At 46.3% G+C, this 16,570-nt stretch overlaps 1 protein-coding gene across 5 annotated transcripts in view; it reads left to right on the forward strand.

The window, feature by feature from the left end:
* Window positions 1–16,570, forward strand: part of GRID1 (glutamate ionotropic receptor delta type subunit 1) — a 798,312-nt gene that overhangs the window by 735,979 nt on the left and 45,763 nt on the right. For all 5 annotated transcript variants that reach the window (XM_007962718.3, XM_073019016.1, XM_038008970.2 and 2 more), the window contains one exon: window positions 14,143–14,338. In XM_007962718.3, the coding sequence (XP_007960909.1) occupies window positions 14,143–14,338 (196 nt within the window). The remainder of the gene's footprint in view (window positions 1–14,142; window positions 14,339–16,570) is intronic.

Consider the following 16,570-nt stretch of genomic DNA (forward strand, 5'->3'; position numbering starts at 1 on the left):
AGGTCTGTTCTCTGTGAGATCCTCCCCATGGTAGCTCTGAGTCCCAAAAGACACTGCAAAATGAGATTCTAGTTTTCAGAGAAAACAGCTATGTTTCAGAGAAAAAAGCCCATGATGCTGCTTTTCTGGAAGAGAGAATCCTAAACAAGATAAGTCTTTTAGTTCCAGCCCAGGCCATAGAATCATGAAATATCACAGCAGGAAAAGGCCTGATGGATCATCTTGTCCAGTGGGTTTCCATCGCAGTGTTTACAGGGCTAAGCAGAGAATGTAAATGTCGGTCTAAGACCAGAGTGCTGAGCCCGTGATGACCCAAAAATCACAGACCCAGGCTAAAAAAAAATGCAGATTCAAAGCAGGCAAAGAGCAGGCTAGTCAAACCAGCCACTTCTGGACTGGGCATGCAGGTTGGCAGTTTACAAGCACTGGCATAGCATCATTCCCTCATGTAATCGTTGGGGAAACTGAAGCTCGTAACGATAGCTAACACTTACTAGATGCTTCCCACAGACTGGCACTATGCTCAGTGCTCTGCCTGAATTCACTCAATCCATGAATATTCCTGTTGTATAGATGAGAACACTGAAGCACAGAGAGGTTAGGTAGCTTATCCACGGCCACAGAGCTAGCAAGATGTAGAGTGATATTTGAAAGCACACTCTGACTCTATTGCCCAGGTTCTGAACCACTTCCCTGCCCTGCCACTCCAGCATGAGTACTCCTAAGAGCAAGGAAATGCCATGTTCCCTAGGCAGGGTCCAGAATCCAGGCCCTGGACTCCTGGTGAGATAGCGCTTGAACTGCAATGTGTTGCTTCCCTTGTTTTCTCTGCTTAAGAGGTTTGATATTTAGAACCAGACTTCAGCCAGAACAGCCTAGCATATGCGATCATCTCTGCTCATGACCAGCTGTAGGGTCCTGCATAAATTGATATGAGTCTCTAATTCTCTGGGGAATTCACTGTACCTCCCAGGGTCCTAAGAATTAGGACTGTTCTCCCAGGGTTGTCACAAGGATCCCATGAAAGAGGGACTGGCACCAGGTCTGGATATGTTTGGATATCCCCAGATGTTTTTGTCCATCTGTGTACTTTCCAACAACCTTTCCATGGTGGTGTATCTAGTGTTCTGTAGTGGGATGTTTTGCTCCAACTGGACAAACGCTGTTGGATACTGGCAGAGTTATCCTGAGTGTCTTGCCCAAACCCTAAAACGTCAATGGGATGAATAATTACTTCAAAGAACAAAAAACAGCACCATGCTCTATCCTGCCAGTAACCTGGTCCTGATTGGGGCATAGGCAGGCTCCCATTGATGCCCCCCTGGGGAGTGCAGGCACCTGCAGTAGATAGTCTCTGTCACTGGCCAGAGAGCACGCCAGGTCAAGGTTATTTGGCATGTGGAGCTCTTGGGGTGCTGTGACTGGCACCTGGCATTGCTAATGGTGCCACAAGAGAAACGGTGTCCAAGATAAAAAAAGTTGTAACCGAACGTTCCATGGCATGGACATCATCCCTAATTGGAGCTGGTTTGGGAAGATAGCCAAGGCATCTAGGAGATCCAGGCCTGGAACAGCTTAGCATGAACAGCTTAACAAGCTCAACTTGGCTTTGGCATGGACCAGCTTCAAAAACTTCATAATTTCCTTATCCATAAGGTGGGAAGAATAGCTTACCACAGAGGGTGGTTCTGAGAATGAAATGTGCTAGCCTGTGTAACAGCACATGGCACAGAGTAGGAATCCTCCCATTCTCTGAACTCAGACAAGACTCATCAATGATAGAGCACAACTTCTCCCAATTCCCTTTCCTAAACTTCCCATCAGAGTCTATATCCTTGTTAATGTGATTTTTCTGCAAACTGATTCGAAACAGCTAGATCTTGTAGCTTCACATTTAATTACAGCTGGTTTTGCATTGTTCAATCACTGGCCCATGTGTGCTAGTATTTTCCCTCCAGCTGTCCCACAAGGGAAGAGCCTCAGTCTGTTTTCTTGCACCATGAGTACTGACTGCTCAGATCCATAAACAAGCTCAGGCAGGCAGATGTCTTGTGTGCTGTGATCCCTTCACCAGCTGCTTTGGTTGGGCTCTCTGCCACATGAATCCACCTCCTCTGGGGTCCCCATCCAACCACTGAGGAACTCACAACCACTCCTTTATTTTGACGTTAGTCATAGCAAATGGCATACCTCCATCCAATTGTCCTGGCCCTCCAGCAACACTCTCTTCCATCTTTCCTCTCTTTTTCCTGCCCTGGGGCCCTTGAGTATACATTCTTACATGAACACACCCAGTCCTGAACAGGTGTGCACATTTATGCATGCGCACATATGTGCAAGCACATGGACTCACAGCTGCTTCTCAGCTCTGCATTCTAAAATATGTGTGGCATACTTTCTGCAGTGGCTTCCTCACTGTCCACAGTATAGGATGTCTCCACCCACTCAGCTCACACATTCTCTGGCCCCATAATTGTCTAGGGAACATTGATAGCTTATCATTTTTCCATTATCTTTGTACTTCCACAAAAATTCCATTATAACAATCCTCTAAGTATTTTATGGACAACTGTCCTGCAATCCTATTCTTAGTGCTTAGTAATATACCGTTTCTGCTGTCTCCTAGTAAACTATTACTAGTTCCAGAAGATTTCTCTTTCTCACACACATCCATGATTTAAACAATGCAATGTTATCTTTGCATAGAACATTTTTTATTTATCTCTTCTACATGTCCATTTCCTGTTTCTCCTTAAGTCTCAGCCTTGGCCTCACCTTCCCATGAACCCTCCCTCTTTGCCCAGAGCCCTAGTTCCTTGTCTGCTAAGCTGGGACAAGTTCAACTTCATGTTCCCATGACTCTATGCTTCATTCTAGCACTGTTTTGCCTGATGTTTTTAATGGTTCATGTGCCTGTTCATGCTCCTCACTTAGCTATGAGCTACTTAATATCACCATAGGATGATACTAATATGGATAGGTTTTTGTACCAAGCAGTCTTGAGTGTGAAGACAGCTCTTGTACTTGCTGCTTCTGTGACCTTCCATAAATTCCTTAATCTCCTGAAGCCTTCATTTTTAATCTGTAAAATGAGGGGGCTAGCAATAATAACTTTATGAAAGGGCTATTGCCAAGGCTCAATGAAACAGTATAAAGCAAGTGTTAGCACAGGGTCTGGAAGTTAGTCTCATTGTATCTTTCTTCTGGCATATCAGTGACTGCTGGGGAAGATGACACACCAGAGGGTTCAGGCAGACATTTGAAAAGAAGAAGAGGGAAGGAAAGATAGTATTAGCAGAGAGAGAAGAGGCTCAGGCTGTTTCTCTGGAGTACAGGGTGATGCAGGCTGTGCCAGAAGGGGAAGAAGGCACCTTCACAGCCTCCCCAAGGGCTGCTACCCTGATTTGCATTTCAGACACATTTGTGACAGCTTCATAATGGATTAAGAGCCCCAGAACTGACATATTAAAGGTTAATGGTGCATCCTGCTTTTATCTTGATTTGTGACAGCAAATATTTGCAGGTGTTGAGAGCTGGGAGCTAGCCATGTTCTTGGCATGGAGGTCTTGCAGGCTGGCAGGACTCCCATGGAGTGGCAGGGACACAGGAGCCAGGGGAGCAGACAACAACTGTATCCCAGGAGAATTCTCTTAATTGGTGGATGCTGATTTCCACTGCACCCACAAAAAACCTGTATCATGAAGTTTCAGCACCCTGTGGATTGAGCCTAAAGAACTAGATCTGATTCCCAGACTCCTTGGCAATCTGTTCCTGGGCAGCCTGAAGCCATGTAGCTTTGTGCTGTGCCTCCTGGCTCAGGGCCACAGTTCTTTGGTTCAAGCACCTCAAACTATTACTAGGCCTGCTTCTCTGCAGATGATTGACTCACAGTTGTCCTGAAGGGAGACTAGTCAACCCAAGATGAAGACTTTTCCAACAGAATATCCAAACTAGATGTTTTAAAGGCAAGAAAAAGGCCAACTCATTCATGTATGATTCATACATATAACCTATGTTCATTGGAGTGTTTACCATGAGCTGGGCACTATTGTAGGTAGGGGGCATATTATCCCAGTTTGGCTAGAACTTTTCTGGTTCTAGCACTGAAAGTCTTACATCCAGGAAATCTCTAGTTCCCAAGCAAACTGGGGTGATTGGTCACTCAAGTTGTAAGCACTGGTGATATACCAACAAAACAAATAGCCAAGTCCCATTCTAGGAGGGGAACTAACATTAAGCAGCCATATATGTCAAGTTGTGATGTGTTTTTGTATTTTTTTCATATACTTTAAGAGGTGTTGTATTTTGTAAAAGATCGTCAACAAAGGCATCATGGAGAAGGTAACATTTGATTCGACTCAGACCCTGAGAGAGTGAGCCAATTACAAATCTGAGGGAAGAGTAAACCAGGATAAGGTTAATAAAAAACTACAGAAACCCCGAGGTGGGAAGGCAGGGAGGCTGGTATGGTGAGAGTAGATATATTGGGGTCCACATAACATGGGACCTTTCAGGCCATGTGAGGACTTTGGATGCTCCCTTTGACTTTGGAGTCAAGAAGTCATTGGAGGTCTTTGAATGATGAGGTGACATGATCTGGCATAGATTTTTAAAGGATCACTCTGCTTGACCTCCCCAGGGAATAGCTGTAGGGGTTAAAGGTGGAAGCAAGGAGTTTCTTAGAGAGACTATCTCAGTGTCCACATAAGATGCAGAGTGAAGGTCATGATAAGTGATCTGATTCTAGATGTATCTTGATAGAAGAAGAGATAGGAAATGCTGAAATTTGTATGTGTGATATATAAGAAAGAGAAAGTCAGTAGTGATTTCAAGGCTCTTGGCTACAGCATCTCAAAGAATAGAGCAGTGTTTGACTGAGATGGGAGAACTAAAGGAAAAGCAGGCATGATTTAGGGGTTAGTGATTTAAGAGCTCAAGTTTGAACATTTTTAGTGTGAAGATCTATTAACCATCCAAATGAAGTGGTCAGGTGGGTGATTGCCAGGAGTGGATGAGGTGGGTCAGGGCTGGGGTGTCCCACTGCAGTCATCAATGTATGCCTGCATCTACAGACAACTGACATAATGAGATTGTGGCAAAAGTCCTGCAACCCAGAAGATAAGGGATCTGTGGTCTGATCCCTGGAAGATTCCAAAATTCAGAGTCTGAGAACAGAAAAAAAAACTAGGAAAGGAAATGAATAAGGAGATCCTCCAAGGTGGGAGGAGGACTGAGCAAGAGCAATTTCTGCAAACCAAATGAAGGAAGGGCATCTAGGAAAGTGGTTGGCTTGTCAAATGCTACTGGTCAGGGGGATGTGAAGACCGAGGATTGGCCACTGTATTTGGGAGATAATTAATGACCTTGATGAAAGTTGCTTCAGATCAGCAGTGGGATGAAAACTGGAGTAAGCCAGGTTTCTGAGAAATGGGAAGAGGGTAATGGAGGCAGTAATCACAGATAACTCTCCAGAAGAAGAGCTGGAAGGGTGGTTGGAGGAGGATGTCATTTCATAGGATTTTTTTTTTCGAGAAAGAAGATGTATGTATGTATTTTCAAGCCAATGGAAATGATCTGCAGAGAGAAATAATTTCATGATGAGGAAGATAGAGGTGACAACTGGAAGAGCAATGTACTTTGAGAAAGCAAGAATGTCTGGGATCTAGGAGACAAACAGAGTTAGACATACAAAGGAGAAAAAACAAAACTGTCATTTTAAAAGGATGGAAGGCAACTATTCTATTTGGTAGTTTTCGAGAAGGGAGTTCTCTGGAAAAGCAAAGTTCTCCACTGATGGCTTCTCCCTTCTTAGGAAACAAGAAGCAGCCTCATTGTCTGAGAGTCATCTGAGAACGTGGGAGGAGGAAGTGCATGGGGAGATTTAGAAGATCTCAGGCAGCTTTAAGGGTCTCCTGGAGGCTAGTGGTCATGATTCTAAAGTTAGATTCACCATGCTGGTGTTTAGCTTGGATCTTCTCCCAGCCATATTCAGCCATTTAGTTCTAAACACAAAATTGTTTTAAAACAGAGTTCATTCTTCCAGAAAACATGAACTCAGCTCCTAATGTCTGTCAGCCTGTATGTGGGGTGATAGAAATTCAGAGATGAACACAGAATCCATTCCCTGGGGGAGCTCAGGGTTGAGGTGGGCAGACAACACAGGAAGCTCAAAGGGGAAAACATTAGGATAGGGCCGAGTTCAGAACACATAGGACTTAGATCCAGTGGGCATGGATCCGCTCTTTCAATACAACATGACAGCTGAGCTGATTCCTTCAGGGTAGGTACGTTTTAGTCACCTGACAAAGGCAGGGCACAGCAAAGAAGGCAGGCAATGAACCTGAGTGAAGACTTGGAGGCCCGAGTGAGCAGGAGGTCTTCCAGGCTGGCACCCCAAAAGTAGGGTAACCGAGAAGAGCTGGAGGAGGCAGCACTGAAGCACTGAAGGCTCTACACGAAGCCTCCTTTGCTGGGGGAAATAGAAGCCCCAGAATTGACCTAGTGAATAGTGTGGACATTGAGCTCCTGACTTGGCTTGGCACCTGGCCCACAATTATCTGACCTCATCAAGGTGATTTTCACAGCTCCTATTACTGAGCTCTGCTTACATACAGGATCTAGGCTGAGTTTGGCAAATCAGAACCACGTATCACATTTGCCCATGTTTAGGAATTCACAGTCTGCTTTGGGACCAGGGCACCAGGCCTGGGTTGAATCCAGGCAGAAGGTGCAGAAGTGAGGGAACTCCAGCCGGCCTTGGTATGGGAGCCTGAGTACTGATTGGCCCTGAGTACCTGGGTATGGCCTCGGACCACTTTGAGTTAGTCTGACATGTTTGTCTTGCTGTAGGGACTGAAGATACAACTATCACAGCCTCCTCGTGGCTGTGGACAGGGTGTTTGATGGGGCTGGTAGAGAGAACTCCTGCCTCTCAATGGATCTTGGCTGATGGGAGGCTAACCCAGGAGGAGGGGGGGATGTAGAGGATAGAAGAGAGCACAGAGCTCGGTTCTCAAGGCCCAGAACTGATGCTTGGGTAGAAACAGGATATTTAAAATCATTCAGATCACATTTTTTATTTATAACATAATAAAAATGCAAATTTTACAAAAATGTGCTTGTAAGAAGTGGAAGTCTTGTAGAAGTTCACTGCTTATCCCTTTTGCTTTTGTTTTTATGTTTATTTACATTTATTAATTATTACTTGTTACAAGTATGTAAATATATTTAAATGCTTTGAGTTTTTCTAGCCGTTTATTTTGGATGTCTTTTAATTTCAATAGCAATTGAAGAAGTGGGATTTGGAGAGAAAACGCCGTGGAGGGAAGGAAGGTGAGGAGGGAGGGCACCTCAGCTGGCCCTCCGAGGCTGGCGTTCAGGCATAGGTTGGAAGAAGGGCTCTGTGGCCTATGGAAGCATGCATTTTCCTGCCGTGGGCACCGCAGCCCTCACCCTGTGGGTCACTAAGTGTTCTCATACAGTGTTTGGATCTGCAGTCCCTCTGCTCACTACTCCAAATCACACCCTGACTAGGCTTTGGATACAAAGGAGAACTGTTTTCTTAGTCTATTTTTTTCTCACTTATAACAGAATACCTTCAACTGGGTAGTTTTTTTTGTTTTTTTTGTTTTTTTTTTGTTTTTTTTTTTTTTGTAAAGGGCATTTATTTCTTACAGTTCTGGAGGCTGAGAAGTCCAAGGTCCAGCAGCTGCATCTGGTATGCACCTTCTCCCTGCAGTGTCATGTGGTGGTGCAGGGCATCACATGGACAGGGGCCCAAGCCTACTCGCATCCCAGCTTAAGCCTCTCTTCTTCTTATAAAAATACTGTCTCCCCTCCCATGATGACTGATTAGTCCATGACTAGGTTAATCCATTCATCAAGGCAGAGTCTTCATGATCCAATCACCTCTCAATGGCCCCACCTCTCAATACTGCCACATTGGGAATTAAGTTTCAACATGAGTTTTGGCGAAGACAGTATTCTAACCACAGCACCTGTGTACACCCAAGCATCACCTTTCCCAGGCTTCCTGGAAGGTCCCTAGGTAAATGTTCCAAGGTAGGAGAGGTTCATAAGCTGGCTCCTTGGCCGCCCTGTCTCAGCTCCTTCGCAGGACAGCTCCAGCAGGCCTCAGCCCCAGCCTCTGCGAGTTCACTCCTCTCTGCTCCTCTTAGTCCAGTGCGAGGACAGATACTAGAGAAACACATGCCCTAGATGTCAACTCCAGTGGCTCAAAATCCACCCTGGCTACTTTATGTAATCACTGCCTCCATCATTTTATCTCACCCTTGCTCTGCTTTATTAATCTTCGTAGTCTTTTTCATCACTTGTTACAGAGCTGCAGGGGTCAGCCGACAATACCCCACAGGCCTTCAGAAGGCCTGCAGCCTGCTTTGACACAGCCTGCAAGCCAAGACTGCTTTTCCTTTTTAAAAACGTTTTAAATGTTGGAAAACAAAACAAAAACAAAAACAAGGAATATGTGACTGGGTCTTGTGTGGCCCTCAGAGACCACACAGGCACTATCTGTCCCTTTGCAGAAACTTTGCTGACCCTGGCACTACCTAGTTATTGCATTGTTGCTGTTGTCATTGATGTTTGTTTCTTTGTCTCATCTCAGCTATGTAAAATCCACAAAAGTAGGAACTTGGTGCCATTCATGCCCTATCCCCAGACCTAGAGCACTGTCTAATGCAGGCAGATGTGCAGGAAATAGGGTTGTTTGAATGATGAGTGAATGAAAGAAGGAAGACACCTAGGAAGCCTTCCCCTGCATGGGTGACAGATTAGAGAGGCCATGGGGCACCCTGGGGAAGAAAACCAGGAAAGGCTTATCAGTGTGCACCAGGGTGGGTCATGGTGCCCTCTGGAAGCCAGTTGTGGAGCCCTAGCCAGGCAATCTGGATTCTTTTGATGATTGCAGCATCATCTCTTATAGAGTCAGACATGAGATAGAAAATCGAGACTGCTGGAATGATAGTAAAGGCATCTGTAGGCTGTAGCTATGAAAGTTTCAAGTCACCAGGATGGATATCCCCACACTCCCATGTCTTTTGAGCCACTTCACCACATTGTTTTCTCCTTAAAGAAGAATAATAGGACTTCCAGATCCAAATGTATCAGGCCCATGCTTATGACATCCCCACCGTTGTTGAAATCCATTACATATACTGAATATTGATTCTGCTCTTGTTGCAAGTGTGTTTATCTCCATTGCCAATGTAAATATTTTTGTAACATGCAAAGATGTATTTATAAATTCTGTATTATTGATTTTTCTCATACTGCAAACACATCTCTTTGTTAATGAACATATATCAAGGAAATAGTAAGACTGATTTATGGAGAAAGGTGTGGGGTGGAAAGGAGGTGGTACCAAGCTGGGGAGAATATCCTTGGCCACAGCTGAAGGATGCATGGTGGGTCTTCCCTGGAGGTGCATGTTTAATTAGAGGACAGTGTTCTCAGAGGCAAGGGATGCTTACAAAGTCCTTTTGCAAGACAATCTGATGTACTCAAAGGTATCAGCTATGCTTTTAGCTTGTGGAAATTTCAAAAATTGGTAATCCAGGTCAGGAGACACAGAGAAGCAGCTTGCATTGGTCTCAAACCCAGTTTTGGTAGGACACACTTGAGTAGAAGATATTGATTTAAACATAAGATTGGAGGAGAGGGTAGGCTTTGTCAGGGGAGGATTCCAACACAAAATATTATCAAAAGGTGAAGTAAGAAGATAGGCAGCAAACAGAAGTGAAGCTCAAGGGATACACAAGCTTGCACCATGGTATTTCATGAGCCAGTGCAGACTCTGGTGGGCAGCCTGGGTCTGATGCTTTTGAGGCAATTCTTCCTGAGCAGTTCCTTGCCTAGGAGTTCACTACTTTCCCAGGGTAGCCTCTGCTAGGCTGTTACTATGACGACCCACAAAGTAAAGTTCAGATTGCCTGCTAGAGGAATTTTGGTGTCTCTATGCTCATCCTGGGTTCTGACTTCTGCAAGTCATCCCTTTAGGTATCCTGAGTGCCTGAAGTGTGTGCTGTTGACAAGGCAGCAAATTGTGGGCTGATGGGGGAGCATTTGCATGTACCTTGGCAATAAGATGGAAACAAGATGGGCCATAGGCTTCTCAATGGGGAGACAGATGGGCAGATGGGGAGATAGGCTCCAATCACATGAGCCTGGAAGCTTAGACATGCGGCTTGCCCATGCTTGCTTCCATCTGGGTGTGACTACTCTGGCCTGTTACCCATGACTCCTTCACATGAGTCCAGTGCTCCAACCATTTGAACTACTGATAAGCAGTCTACTAGAAGGGCTAGCATTTGTTAAACATTAACTGTGTACCAGGTATATGTCTGGGATCATTAATCTTCAACAACCCTGTGAGTTGGGTATGAGTTTTGAAATCTAAGGCCTCAGAGATTAAATGACTTGCCCCAGTCCATGGTTCTGGAGCTTGCATGCATCAGAATCACCTGGAGGGTTGTGGAAACGTAGACTGCTGAGCACCACCCTCAGAGTTTCTGCCTCAGTATGTCTGGAGTGGGGCCCAAGGATCTGCATTTCTCATAAGGCCCAAGGCGCTGACACTGCAGCTCTGAGGATCACTCTTTGAGAGCTACTGGTCTATGTCAAACAGTGAAGGCATTCAGAGGGAGCATCCACACCCAGGACTGCCAAATTCCATCACCTATGTCTTTTTAGCTGATGTGAATTGCTCCCTGGTTTGTGTCCTGAATAAGCCACCTGTTTTCATTACCCAAATGCCTTCTTAGGTAATACCTTCTCTTCTAGGGACATTCTACCCCTTGGTTCTCCATCTGGCTGCCTCTACCCATTCTCTCTGACTCAGCTTAATGTTCCCTCTTCTAGGAAGCATTTCTTTAGCTCCTACCTATGGGTTAGCTACTTTTCTGTGCTTCTGGGGTCCCCCATACAGACCTGTATTTTAATGTCTCTCATATTGTTTGGTCACTGTTGCTTTACTTCTCTGACCACTCACCCCTTGATGATGCCTGCCATGTATTCCTTGCTTGGTGTGCACTGTGCCTTAGTTAGTAGACATTCAGGAACTGTTGGTGAAATAACTGGTTGAATGACATCAGCGAGTTGCATTGTGCATGTGAGGTTAATAGAGACCACACCTGTGATGGGCACGTCTCCTTCATCTCTCTGTGGTAGAGGTACCTGGACACTTTGTAGCAGTTGTTGCTGAAGAGACTGACTTCAGAAAAGTTCTAAATTGAGTGTGCTGCTAGCACAGCCTCCTCCAGGTGAAGCCTCCCTCACTTGCTTGAATGGGCGTCCTATCTGAATTCAGCATCTGTCTTCCGCTGACTGCCAGTGTTGGCTTGGCAGTCTGGTTGCCTGGCTGTCCCCATTCTCCTTTATTCCTCCCTGTGTGTCCCCTCCAAAACTGTGTACTATGACAAGAGGATGACTTCCTCAGGGAGATGATGGCTTTCATGGATGAATAGTTGGGTCCCTCTGTTCAACATCCCAGGTAGCCTTCTATAAGTTTATTCACCTTGGAATAAGATGATAGTGCCCCCTGTGCTGGGCATTAGTGAGCCTGGAAACCTTTGTTGAAAGATTGAGTGCATGTCTGAGATGGGAGAGATTCCTCTGCACAAATTTGTGGCTATTAGAGGTGATGGATGAATGAAGGCTATGACCGTGGGTCTGAGCAGTAAGATTCAAAGAAGATGGGGGTGGCATTTTGGGGTGGAAACAGTGAGGTCTACTGGAACAGAAATGAACATGAAGCCATAAACATTTGGGCTGCCTGCTTCTTATCCAGAGACGTTCCCTGAGCCTCTGGACATGGGCACCTTCATGAATAATACCAAGAGGAGAGAGAAAATCTCCATTTCAAATGTGGGGATGAAACAGTTTGGAGATCCCTGGCAGTTACCCATTCGTTCCACACTCATGAAAACTGCAGCAATTTAGAGCAGCTCAGTATTTAGACTCAACTATGTAATTCATCCTGATGTTTCTCATTCATCAAAGCCTTGTGTTTGTTTGTATTACCATGAGAAAAATTTTTAAAAATGTGGAAAAAAAAAGATTCCCCTCCTTTCATTACAGGCAGATTACGGCAGAGTTGCAACCCTTGGGGCCCTTCAGGCAAAGGAACATCTTGCTTCAATTAGATATAAATAATGAACAATAATTAGAAAGATTTCTTCGTCGAATTTGTTATTTTATGTTTCCTTTCATCTGTAATGTATTGAAACGAATACTGAGCTCTGTTTCTGGGCCACATAGCAGGGACCTAAGGAGTGCTGTGGCATGTGTCTCCGAAGCAAGGGGAAGCATCCACAGCTGGGCCTTCTGTGTGCTGGCTGGGGAGGCTGCTGTCAGCGTTGGTCCAGGGCCATGGGTGCAAAAAAGGGGCTCCTTCAGCTCCAGTCCTCAGTTCATATAGTCCACAGGGGACCCGAATAATCACGGTAGTCAGGGACTGCTCTGAGAGCTGAACACAAATCCCATTTAATCCTCATAGCAATCCTCTGCCACAGGCTCTGCTTCTATCTCCATTATTAAAAGATTTGGAAACTGAGGCACAGATAAGTTAACTAAGTTTTCTGGATCACAGAGTTGGTTGTGGAGGGCAGACAGGCAAGATAGGTAATTGGACTCCAGAGCCCTTGCTTGTCTCTGCTCTGGCATGTGGCCTTCTGAAGTCCCGGTGAGCTCGTGCTGCCACAGAAGCCCACAAGGTGTGGAGAGGGCACAGGGAGGCTGGGGTGGGGACAGCTCCCCAAGGAAAGGGGCAGCTGTTGGCTGCTGGATTTTCAACGGGCTTGTAGAGGTGTTGTTAGAGGAGGAAGATAAAGGGATTCCAGGCAGAGGGAGCACTGTGGCCTGGTGCCACGGATGGGAAGTGTGTGGGATTTCTCATTTCAAGGTTGGCTACGGTGCTGTGTGCAGGTGGGGAGGACAGCCAGAAATGAGACCAGAAGATGGAGGGTTGTGTAGATCCAGTTGAGAAGACTGGCTCTTCCTGTGGAAACGGTGACTCAGAGAGAGGGAGGGATGATGATGTGGGTTGATAAAGAGGAGAGACTGAGATTTCTAGAAGAGAAATAAGTAGAGTGATCAGGTTGGAACCTGGAGAGAGAGGCTAGCTCCCCACTGGGCTTTTTTTACTTTGCAATTCTGTTTGGTACATGACATTCTTTCAACGTGCTGAGCCAAGTACGCTCTTCTGAAGCAAGTGAAATCTTCATAGCGACTGGTCCTTCCTGCTGTGACTATTCGTCCTTCCCCAGAGGAATCTCCTCCTCTGCCCCTAGCTCAGAAGTCTGTTCTTGGGCTGCCGATGGCTGTTGTTTCGTGAAATCTCCCCTCTGATGTGCACCTGGCTGGAGCTACCTGCCACTCCTCTAAGGAGAGCAAACCCAAGGCCTTCAGAAGTGCTCTGTTTTTTTCATTATCTTTTAAATAATTGTCAACATTTTAAAATCAGGAGAGATATAAAAATCCAATTTACTTTATTTTTTCAAAAACCAAATTGGTTGGGGAGGTCATGGGGAGGGGAGCTTTCGAAGTCAATAATTGCCTAGACCCCTAGCACAGCTGCAAGCTTTGGAGGGGATGCCTCTTAATTTACCTTGAGTCAGTTGGTCTCTGAGTGCGTTTCTTCCCCATGCTGTCTCTGAGTGTCACAGGCCAGCCATCATTATCGTCCATAATGCCAACATAGGCCTCTTTCCTGCGCAGCCTCTGCAGACATCTGAGTTGCAGATCTGCAGCAAACAGCCTCTCATGTTGCCCTGACTCTTTGATACTATGATTTTCTGTCTATATGTCTGCTTCTATAGCTGAACTATAAGCTCCTTAAAGGCAAGAATCATGTCTTATTCATCCTTTTATCCCTCCAGTTCAGTAAAGAACCTGGTTTTAGGCACCCAGTCATCTTATTGAATTAATCAACACAGAGAAAACATACCTGTAATTGAATGAGGCCCTCTCCGGGCTGAGGGACTCAAACTTTGGGGGACTGGGAATGAAGAATGTGGATAGTGGGCCATGCTGGGCTTGGACTTCAGAAGAGCCTTGCAGCCCATTTGTAACCTTGCAGTGTGCAGTGCACAGCATGTACTCATGCCTCGCTGCCTTTCTGCATTTCAGGACTTTCCAGGACTTGTCCAAACAAGTGGAGATGTCTTATGGCACCGTCCGGGATTCTGCTGTATATGAGTACTTCCGAGCCAAGGGCACCAACCCCCTGGAGCAGGACAGCACGTTTGCCGAACTCTGGCGGACCATCAGCAAGAACGGAGGGGCTGACAACTGTGTGTCCAGTCCTTCAGAAGGCATCAGGAAGGTAGGCGGGGAGCTGGCGCTTGGGCACGTGCACTGTGACAGGGCCACGGGGTGGTCATCCCCCAGGTGGGAGACACCTCCAGAGGCATCTGACTCTGAGCAGCCCTGTTACCTGCAGGGCAATCCATCACACACGTTCTTTAGGTGGATGCCCCTTCTGGGCAGCAGAAGTAGAGCAGCTGCTCCTTAGGGAACTTCCAAGTTTGCAGAGCAGTGCTGGCTGGGGAGGAGCAGGCAGATTAAGCCTGACCTTTGGCCCACCCTCCTTATGGGCTCATAGGAGGGTGGCACAGAGAGACCTGTCCACCTCAGGTGAGAACACTTGGCAAAAGCAGAAGCAGAGTACCAAGGAAGAGGTGCAGGAGTGAAGGGAGGGTGTTGGGGAGAGGGTGGCCCACTGTGGTTAGCCTGGGGGTCTGGTTGGGGAAGTCTGAACACAGGGAAAGGGTCAGCCAGGTGGGCTGGGCTCATCTCTGGGGCCGTACTGTGAGAAGAGGTGTGCCTCAGAGATGGGGATAAGGGCAGAGAGCCTGGGACAGAACCTTACCGGGCAGAGCCTTGGGAGGACAGGTGGGAAGATACCAGTGCCAGAGGGAAGAAGGGAGGAGAAAGCCCATGATGCTCTTCAGCACTGTTAGATGTTGCTCATTTGTTTCAGTCAATTTCCCACAATGACTCGAATTCAGCGTTATTATCCTCTTATACAGCTGAGGATTGGATGGTTCTGACTCATGACTCCTTGGGTTCCAAGCTGGGGAATTGGCATTTATCCACTTATGTGCAGCTGTAGTGCCCTTGGAGGTCAATGAAGAAGAATGTGGTGGGATGAAGGCAGGTGTTATGATTTTGCTGCTGGTGGTGGGGTCCTCCTGTCCAGTGACCCCCACATATGACAGCTACTGTCCTGAGGTCATTAGAGAATAGGGCCGGAGACAAGTACAGCCCCCTGGTCAGCACTGCTGCCTCTCTGAGAAGACCGACTGCCTCAGTGTCTCCTCCTATCCTTTCTGTCCCAGACCCATCCTGCCACCTCTGTGGAGTCTCCTCATGTATACCCTCACAGGCGCACTCACACCTTACCCCCCCCACAACACACACACTCATCCCTGTGCTGCCCCCTAGCCACTCCAGTGACATCTTGGCCTTCCTGCAGAGAGCGGTGGATGTCAGGACAGCCTGGGGCAAGCTCTGGGGCCACTAAGGTCCACCACCCTGCCCTTCATGGTCCTCAGCAATCTGCCAGCCCCTCCCTGATGTGCCCCAGAGGGGTCAAGGGAGAGAGGCCTGAGTCCCCCTTTGCTTTGGAAACACATGGGCATCAGACAGTGCAGCCTCTATCCCCTGACAGGCTGGGGCACCTAGCTGTGGTGCCATGTGGAGTGAGGCCCACTGGGAAGACGGTTGTGCATAGGATGACTTGTACAGGATCCCATGCTCAGGATGACTTTTCCTTGCCATTTAGCCACATTGAACAGCAGAATGTGTCTAGGCTCTGGAGCTTGACACATTTAGGTGTGAATTCCAGTTTTGTAAGTTACCAACATTGTGAAATGGAGCACACCATTCTCCCTGTCTGGGAGCTCTTGGAGTTGAGAAAGACCTGGGCAACTTTCCATTTGGGGGTCTCCTTAGAGACTTAAATGATCTGACAATACATATCGTGATAAATTTTGAATGTTTAGATTTAACAAAGTGATACTTTGACAATAATAATAGAATGTGGTGTAACTGTGCTATTCTCATGCTTACAAGATTTATTAAAACCTCATAGTTCTCACTTCACTGCAAAGGATGGTGCTCTAGCCTTAAGCTGCAGGGTCTTCTTTCATCCCTGACAGTGAATCTTTGTGGCTGTAGGTGACCTCATTTGAAGATAATGAACACAATGTTGATTTAAGGCCTTTTGTGCATGTGAGGCCTGGGCCAAATGGCCTTCGAGTTCCTTTTCCTGGCTTTCTTTGACTCTCAGAGAGAGCCAGTACTGTCATCCTCACAGGGTCTTATGAAGATTCATTGCATAATGCTAAGAAAAAAAGCACTGCTTAGAAAAATAAAAAGATAGCTACTTTGGACTTTGTTAAAGTTCTGTTCATTACAAGTCACTTTAAGTAATATAAAAAGGCAAGTCACACACTGGGAGGGGATATTTACAATACATATAACCAATGCAAGATTACTATCAAGAATATATCAATAAGAAAAGCTCAAATAACTTAATAGGAAAATGGCAAGA

The sequence above is a fragment of the Chlorocebus sabaeus genome, chromosome 9, assembly GCF_047675955.1.
Source record: "Chlorocebus sabaeus isolate Y175 chromosome 9, mChlSab1.0.hap1, whole genome shotgun sequence".
Taxonomy (NCBI): Eukaryota; Metazoa; Chordata; class Mammalia; order Primates; family Cercopithecidae; genus Chlorocebus; species Chlorocebus sabaeus.